The 8,988-nt window shown below is 39.1% G+C and overlaps 1 protein-coding gene across 1 annotated transcript; it reads left to right on the top strand.

The window, feature by feature from the left end:
• Positions 1 to 6,054: 6,054 nt before the first annotated feature.
• LOC133548868 (transmembrane protein 229B-like) lies at positions 6,055 to 6,582 on the top strand. Its single transcript, XM_061893803.1, has one exon. It carries the CDS (start codon positions 6,055 to 6,057, stop codon positions 6,580 to 6,582), a length of 528 nt encoding a protein of 175 aa, XP_061749787.1.
• The last annotated feature ends 2,406 nt before the right edge of the window (positions 6,583 to 8,988 follow it).

Genomic DNA, 8,988 nt, shown 5'->3' with positions numbered 1-8,988 from the left:
GTCAAAATGACAAAAATGTCAAAAATAAAAGTGTCAAAAATTTTCAAAAATAAAAAAGGGTCGTACAGTATTCGGTAGTGACGATATCCATGTATTGTTTGCTTGGTATCGAAGTCTCGATACCTAAAACAATTAATTCAAACAGGCGGTATCAGCCGTAACTTTTCCCGATATATGCTGAAAATGGTCAAAATGAAGAAAAATGTCAAAAATCCTCTTGTGATAACTCACAAGCGACCCTGGAGGAAAAAGGCAAAAATGTGGAAAAATTAAGAAAATTGTCAAAATGAGAAAAGTATCAAAAATAAAACTGTCAAAAAATTTCAAAATTAAAAGTGTCATACAGTATTCGGTAGTGAAGATATCTTGGTGTCAAGGTGGCGATACGTAAATCAATCAAACACAATCTGTCCACATTTTGGAGAGTATCAGACGTAACTTTTACGGAAAATGACGAAAATTATCAAGATGAGAAAAAGTTCTAAAAGTGTCAAAAATGTCATATTAAAAAGTTTCTAAAAAGGTCAAAAATAAAAAAGTGTCAAAAAAATATCAGAAATAAAAAAGTGTCCAAAAATGTCAAAAATAAAAAAGTGTCAAAAAATGTCAAAAAAGTGTCGTACTGTATTCGTTAGTGACAATATCCATGTATTATTTATTTGGTATCAAATTACCTGAAACAATCAAGTCAAAATTGTCCACATTTTAGAAGCGGTATCAGCCGTAACTTTTCCCAATATATGCTGAAAATGGTCAAAATGAAGAAAAATGTCAAAAATCCTCTTCTGATGACTCACAAGCGACCCTGGAGGAAAAAGGAAAAAATGGAAAAATGAAGAAAAGTGTCAAAAAGACAAAAATAAAAAAGTGTCGTACAGTATTCGGTAGTGACGATATCCATGTATTGTTTGCTTGGTATCGAAGTCTCGATACCTAAAACAATTAATTCAAACAGGCGGTATCAGCCGTAACTTTTCCCGATATATGCTGAAAATGGTCACAATGAAGAAAAATGTCAAAAATCCTCTTGTGATGACTCACAAGCGACCCTGGAGGAAAAAGGCAAAAATGTGGAAAGATTAAGAAAATTGTCAAAATGAGAAAAATGTCAAAAATAAAAGTGTCAAAAATTTTTAAAAATAAAAAAGTGTCGTACAGTATTCGGTTGAGATGATATGCATGTATTGTTTGCTTGGTATCGAAGTCTCGATACCTAAAACAATTAAGTCAAAGAGGCGGTATCAGCCGTAACTTTTCCCGATAAATGCTGAAAATGGTCAAAATGAAGAAAAATGTCAAAAATCCTCTTGTGATGACTCACAAGCGACCCTGGAGGAAAAAGGCAAAAATTTGGAAAAATTAAGAAAATTGTCAAAATGAGAAAAATGTCAAAAATAAATGTGTCAAAAAATTACAAAAATAAAAAAGTGTCGTACAGTATTCGGTAGTGACGATATCCATGTATTGTTTGCTTGGTATCGAAGTCTCGATACCTAAAACAATTAATTCAAACAGGCGGTATCAGCCGTAACTTTTCCCGATATATGCTGAAAATGGTCAAAATGAAGAAAAATGTCAAAAATCCTCTTGTGATAACTCACAAGCGACCCTGGAGGAAAAAGGCAAAATTGTGGAAAAATGAAGAAAATTGTCAAAATGAGAAAAGTATCAAAAATAAAACTGTCAAAAAATTTCAAAATTAAAAGTGTCATACAGTATTCGGTAGTGAAGATATCTTGGTGTCAAGGTGGCGATACGTAAATCAATCAAACACAATCTGTCCACATTTTGGAGAGTATCAGACGTAACTTTTACGGAAAATGACGAAAATTATCAAGATGAGAAAAAGTTCTAAAAGTGTCAAAAATGTCATATTAAAAAGTTTCTAAAAAGGTCAAAAATAAAAAAGTGTCAAAAAAATATCAGAAATAAAAAAGTGTCCAAAAATGTCAAAAATAAAAAAGTGTCAAAAAATGTCAAAAAAGTGTCGTACTGTATTCGTTAGTGACAATATCCATGTATTATTTATTTGGTATCAAATTACCTGAAACAATCAAGTCAAAATTGTCCACATTTTAGAAGCGGTATCAGCCGTAACTTTTCCCAATATATGCTGAAAATGGTCAAAATGAAGAAAAATGTCAAAAATCCTCTTCTGATGACTCACAAGCGACCCTGGAGGAAAAAGGAAAAAATGGAAAAATGAAGAAAAGTGTCAAAAAGACAAAAATAAAAAAGTGTCGTACAGTATTCGGTAGTGACGATATCCATGTATTGTTTGCTTGGTATCGAAGTCTCGATACCTAAAACAATTAATTCAAACAGGCGGTATCAGCCGTAACTTTTCCCGATATATGCTGAAAATGGTCACAATGAAGAAAAATGTCAAAAATCCTCTTGTGATGACTCACAAGCGACCCTGGAGGAAAAAGGCAAAAATGTGGAAAGATTAAGAAAATTGTCAAAATGAGAAAAATGTCAAAAATAAAAGTGTCAAAAATTTTTAAAAATAAAAAAGTGTCGTACAGTATTCGGTTGAGATGATATGCATGTATTGTTTGCTTGGTATCGAAGTCTCGATACCTAAAACAATTAAGTCAAAGAGGCGGTATCAGCCGTAACTTTTCCCGATAAATGCTGAAAATGGTCAAAATGAAGAAAAATGTCAAAAATCCTCTTGTGATGACTCACAAGCGACCCTGGAGGAAAAAGGCAAAAATTTGGAAAAATTAAGAAAATTGTCAAAATGAGAAAAATGTCAAAAATAAATGTGTCAAAAAATTACAAAAATAAAAAAGTGTCGTACAGTATTCGGTAGTGACGATATCCATGTATTGTTTGCTTGGTATCGAAGTCTCGATACCTAAAACAATTAATTCAAACAGGCGGTATCAGCCGTAACTTTTCCCGATATATGCTGAAAATGGTCAAAATGAAGAAAAATGTCAAAAATCCTCTTGTGATAACTCACAAGCGACCCTGGAGGAAAAAGGCAAAATTGTGGAAAAATGAAGAAAATTGTCAAAATGAGAAAAGTATCAAAAATAAAACTGTCAAAAAATTTCAAAATTAAAAGTGTCATACAGTATTCGGTAGTGAAGATATCTTGGTGTCAAGGTGGCGATACGTAAATCAATCAAACACAATCTGTCCACATTTTGGAGAGTATCAGACGTAACTTTTACGGAAAATGACGAAAATTATCAAGATGAGAAAAAGTTCTAAAAGTGTCAAAAATGTCATATTAAAAAGTTTCTAAAAAGGTCAAAAATAAAAAAGTGTCAAAAAAATATCAGAAATAAAAAAGTGTCCAAAAATGTCAAAAATAAAAAAGTGTCAAAAAATGTCAAAAAAGTGTCGTACTGTATTCGTTAGTGACAATATCCATGTATTATTTATTTGGTATCAAATTACCTGAAACAATCAAGTCAAAATTGTCCACATTTTAGAAGCGGTATCAGCCGTAACTTTTCCCAATATATGCTGAAAATGGTCAAAATGAAGAAAAATGTCAAAAATCCTCTTCTGATGACTCACAAGCGACCCTGGAGGAAAAAGGAAAAAATGGAAAAATGAAGAAAAGTGTCAAAAAGACAAAAATAAAAAAGTGTCGTACAGTATTCGGTAGTGACGATATCCATGTATTGTTTGCTTGGTATCGAAGTCTCGATACCTAAAACAATTAATTCAAACAGGCGGTATCAGCCGTAACTTTTCCCGATATATGCTGAAAATGGTCACAATGAAGAAAAATGTCAAAAATCCTCTTGTGATGACTCACAAGCGACCCTGGAGGAAAAAGGCAAAAATGTGGAAAGATTAAGAAAATTGTCAAAATGAGAAAAATGTCAAAAATAAAAGTGTCAAAAATTTTTACAAATAAAAAAGTGTCGTACAGTATTCGGTTGAGATGATATGCATGTATTGTTTGCTTGGTATCGAAGTCTCGATACCTAAAACAATTAAGTCAAAGAGGCGGTATCAGCCGTAACTTTTCCCGATAAATGCTGAAAATGGTCAAAATGAAGAAAAATGTCAAAAATCCTCTTGTGATGACTCACAAGCGACCCTGGAGGAAAAAGGCAAAAATGTGGAAAAATTAAGAAAATTGTCAAAATGAGAAAAATGTCAAAAATAAATGTGTCAAAAAATTACAAAAATAAAAAAGTGTCGTACAGTATTCGGTAGTGACGATATCCATGTATTGTTTGCTTGGTATCGAAGTCTCGATACCTAAAACAATTAAGTCAAAGAGGCGGTATCAGCCGTAACTTTTCCCGATAAATGCTGAAAATGGTCAAAATGAAGAACAATGTCAAAAATCCTTTTGTGATGACTCACAAGCGACCCTGGAGGAAAAAGGCAAAAATGTGGAAAAATTAAGAAAATTGTCAAAATGAGAAAAATGTCAAAAATAAACGTGTCAAAAAATGTAAAAAATAAAAAAGTGTCGTACAGTATTCGGTTGAGATGATATGCATGTATTGTTTGCTTGGTATCGAAGTCTCGATACCTAAAACAATTAAGTCAAAGAGGCGGTATCAGCCGTAACTTTTCCCGATAAATGCTGAAAATGGTCAAAATGAAGAAAAATGTCAAAAATCCTCTTGTGATGACTCACAAGCGACCCTGGAGGAAAAAGGCAAAAATGTGGAAAAATTAAGAAAATTGTCAAAATGAGAAAAATGTCAAAAATAAATGTGTCAAAAAATAAAAAAAATAAAAAAGTGTCGTACAGTATTCGGTAGTGACGATATCTATGTATTGTTTGCTTGGTATCGAAGTCTCGATACCTAAAACAATTAAGTCAAAGAGGCGGTATCAGCCGTAACTTTTCCCGATAAATGCTGAAAATGGTCAAAATGAAGAAAAATGTCAAAAATCCTCTTGTGATGACTCACAAGCGACCCTGGAGGAAAAAGGCAAAAATGTGGAAAAATTAAGAAAATTGTCAAAATGAGAAAAATGTCAAAAAGAAATGTGTCAAAAATAAAAATAAAAAAAAGTGTCGTACAGTATTCGGTAGTGACGATATCTATGTATTGTTTGCTTGGTATCGAAGTCTCGATACCTAAAACAATTAAGTCAAAGAGGCGGTATCAGCCGTAACTTTTCCCGATAAATGCTGAAAATGGTCAAAATGAAGAAAAATGTCAAAAATCCTCTTGTGATGACTCACAAGCGACCCTGGAGGAAAAAGGCAAAAATGTGGAAAAATTAAGAAAATTGTCAAAATGAGAAAAATGTCAAAAAGAAATGTGTCAAAAAAAAAAAAAAAAAAAAGTGTCGTACAGTATTCGGTAGTGACGATATCCATGTATAGTTTGCTTGGTATCGAAGTCTCGATACCTAAAACAATTAAGTCAAAGAGGCGGTATCAGCCGTAACTTTTCCCGATAAATGCTGAAAATGGTCAAAATGAAGAAAAATGTCAAAAATCCTCTTGTGATGACTCACAAGCGACCCTGGAGGAAAAAGGCAAAAATGTGGAAAAATTAAGAAAATTGTCAAAATGAGAAAAATGTCAAAAATAAATGTGTCAAAAAATTACAAAAATAAAAAAGTGTCGTACAGTATTCGGTAGTGACGATATCCATTTATTGTTTGCTTGGTATCGAAGTCTTGATACCTAAAACAATTAAGTCAAAGAGGCGGTATCAGCCGTAACTTTTCCCGATAAATGCTGAAAATGGTCAAAATGAAGAAAAATGTCAAAAATCCTCTTGTGATGACTCACAAGCCACCCTGGAGGAAAAAGGCAAAAATGTGGAAAAATTAAGAAAATTGTCAAAATGAGAAAAATGTCAAAAAGAAATGTGTCAAAAAAAATTTAAAATAAAAAAGTGTCGTACAGTATTAGGTAGTGACGATATCCATGTATTGTTTGCTTGGTATCGAAGTCTCGATACCTAAAACAATTAAGTCAAAGAGGCGATATCAGCCGTAACTTTTCCTGATAAATTGCCGATCTTTTTTGTAATTTTCCTGGTTATTGTCACATTTGGCCGGAGCGTTGACGTTCTTTCCTCTTCCAGATCCGAGGCGTGACGAGCCATGGCGACCACGATCCTGCAGCCTCCCGTGCCGCTGACGCCGCACTCCCGCTGGTACCTCTACGTCATCCACGGCTACTTCTGCAAGGTCATGACCATGGCGGCGTGGGAGTTCGCCGTGCACGCAGAGCGGAAGTTCCCGGGCGTGACCAGCCTGTGGGCGCTCTTCATCTACGGCACGTGCATCCTGGTGATGGAGCGCATTTACCTCTACTTGCGGGAGTACTGCCACGTTTCGGTGCGCTGCCTCATCTACACGCTGTGGGCGTACATGTGGGAGCTGAGCACGGGGCTGCTGCTGCGCCAGTTCCACGCCTGCCCCTGGGACTACTCCGCCTTCCGCTACAACTTCCTGGGCCTGATCACGGCCGAGCATGCGGTGCCGTTGTTCTGCGCCTCCTTCATCGTGGAGCGCCTGGTCATCCGCGGCACGCTGCGCCTGCGCTACCATCAGGGCAACGACGACGGCTGGGGGCGGAACTACATCAGCTGGTTGCCCGGCAATAACAGCTTCTTCAAATGGGAGTGAAAACCCCTGCAGGGGGCGGGGACTACCTGGTGGCACCGACGCAAACCCTGCCCCCCTCACCTTTATGCATGAAAACAAGGAAAAAATGAACCCTCTTGATCATTGTCATCATCGTAATTACTCTTCCAATCTGCAATCTTTGTTGCACCGATTTACTCTAAAGCCTGAAAGTGTTGTCTGTCCAAAATGAAATTTACAAAAGCATTCTGCGGAAAATGCAATGAAAAAAACAATAAAATCTACAAAACCCAAAAGCAGTGAAGTTGGCACAATGTGTAGTTCGTAAATGAAAACAGTTCAATTTCAGGACTGGATGGAACAATCCCATGATACAAAAAAACCCTGAGTAGAGTGGTCACAGGAGGCTACCTCCATCGGAGCTGCTTCAGTGTTGGACCTGGTTGGGTGGGATTGCAAAATGAGGGACGGAGAGAAGGATGGGGATGGTTGACAGCTTCATTGGGGTCTTCAGGTGGGCACCCTCCTTCACCGGTTTTTCAATGATAGGCCCACTACACCTCCAGAGGGCTCATCGGCAACACCTGGCATCCCAGGCGAGCCCAACTCTGCTTTTAACCTTTATGTGCTGTAGATCTTACTAGAGCTCCAGATGGTGTCTCTTTTCTCCCATAGCCACCGACTGGCTGTCTCTGCTGCTCCTCAGAGGGCTTTGATAGTGTTTTGCAGGGGCAGGGTTTGGCCTCAAACTCCAATGTCCTTAAGCAGCCTGATGGTTGTCCGGTCCATAAAACCTCTGCAGGCAACTTCCACTTGGTAGACCTTGGCTTTTCTGCTCAGCATCAGCTGCAAGTTCGGTGTACTTAAGGCTTTTGCGTTCAAATGCCTCCTCCACAGCAGCCTCCCAGCAGCGAGGAAGACCAGAGCTCAAGGTCTGATCTGAAGTTTGATCTGGCTAGCTCTGAAGTAAAGCAGCTTTTGATTGAGATCCACCCGCATTTTCCAGTCACGAGCCCTTCCGAGCTGGCTTATCTCTGGTACATGGCCTTTGGTTGACTCTGCACCTTTTCGGATGAACTCTCTTGTGGATGTATGATGTATTTGATCTGGCTAGCTCTGAAGGAAAGCAGCTTTTGATTGAGATCCACCCCCATTTTCCAGTCACGAGCCCTTCCGAGCTGGCTTATCTCTGGTACATGGCCTTTGGTTGACTCTGCACATTTTCGGATGAACTCTCTTGTGGATGTATGATGTAATGTTGGCAAGGCAGGGCATTGATCTTCATTCGTCTGGCCTCTAAAGTGGCTGCTAGGTACTTCAGAACCTGGCTGTGCCACCAGGTGTAGCGTCCTTGTGACAGACTTGTCTTGCAGCCAACGAGGATGTGTTTGAGGTTAGCTGGAGATGTACAGAGGGGCCATGTGGAGTCCTCTCCGTACCACTGTTTGAGGTTGGAGGGGGAGGGAGGGGCATCATAAGTGGAGCGTAAGATGAAGCTGATGTGACCTGCCTCCATGCCCAAGAGACTTTTCTCCTCTCAACTCCTTCCCAGCTCATCCACTGTCCTTGCTTGACTAGTGAGACAGCCTTTGAACATCTTGTCGGCTGCTCGTGCCGACGTACCTCCTCTACAACCAGCCGGCGTCGTAGAGCTGGAGCAGCCGTATGCCACAACGGTCTGCTCTCACCAAGGCCGAGGCCTCCTCTCCCCTGTTGCAGTTAGAGCTCTGTTAGCGTAATTTCCAGCCTTACCTTTTCACACTTAAACTCCTCTACTAGGCTGGAAACAGGAAGCTCCAGAACACCTCTTCCATGCAGTCCGATGTTACTGAAGCATTTGGGAAGACCCAGCCACTTCCTACCAAATGAGCCAACCACCCTCTCCAACTTTTCTACCTTATGGTTGGTACGTCATGGATGGTAAGAGGCCACATTAGCCTGGGTAGCAACCCAAATTGGAGGCACCACAGCTTCAACCGACCAAGGAGCATGGTCTTATGAGTGTTTTCAAGGCCAGTTATAGTATCCTGCTTGAGCTGGTCCACCTGCTCTCTGTCTTTGAGGGTGGCATGATACCATCTTCCAAGACTCTTGACAGGCTTCTCAGATACTGTTGTTATAGCTTCCTCAGCCACACGGAATCGATGTTCCATCAGCTTCCCCCTTCACCACCGAGATGCTTCTGGGCTTGCTTGGCTTTATTTCCATCCGGGCCCACCGGATGTTTTCTTGCAGCTTGTTCAGTAGCCGCCTACCACACACCTTGGTTGTGGTGAGGCTGGTCATATCATTCATATAGGCTCTGATGGGCAGGAGACGAAGGACTGATTTGATCTTTTGGCCTCCTACCACCCACTTAGAGGCTCGGATGATGATCTCCCTATAGCCATTGTGAAAGCTAATTTTCCTGGGGGAACTCTTCTGAAGGAATCAATAAAGTACTATCTA

The sequence above is a fragment of the Nerophis ophidion genome, linkage group LG03 (assembly GCF_033978795.1).
Source record: "Nerophis ophidion isolate RoL-2023_Sa linkage group LG03, RoL_Noph_v1.0, whole genome shotgun sequence".
Lineage (NCBI taxonomy): Eukaryota > Metazoa > Chordata > Actinopteri > Syngnathiformes > Syngnathidae > Nerophis > Nerophis ophidion.
The sequence above is the reverse complement of the archived record's forward strand: the minus strand, read 5'-3'. Positions and strand labels throughout refer to the sequence as shown.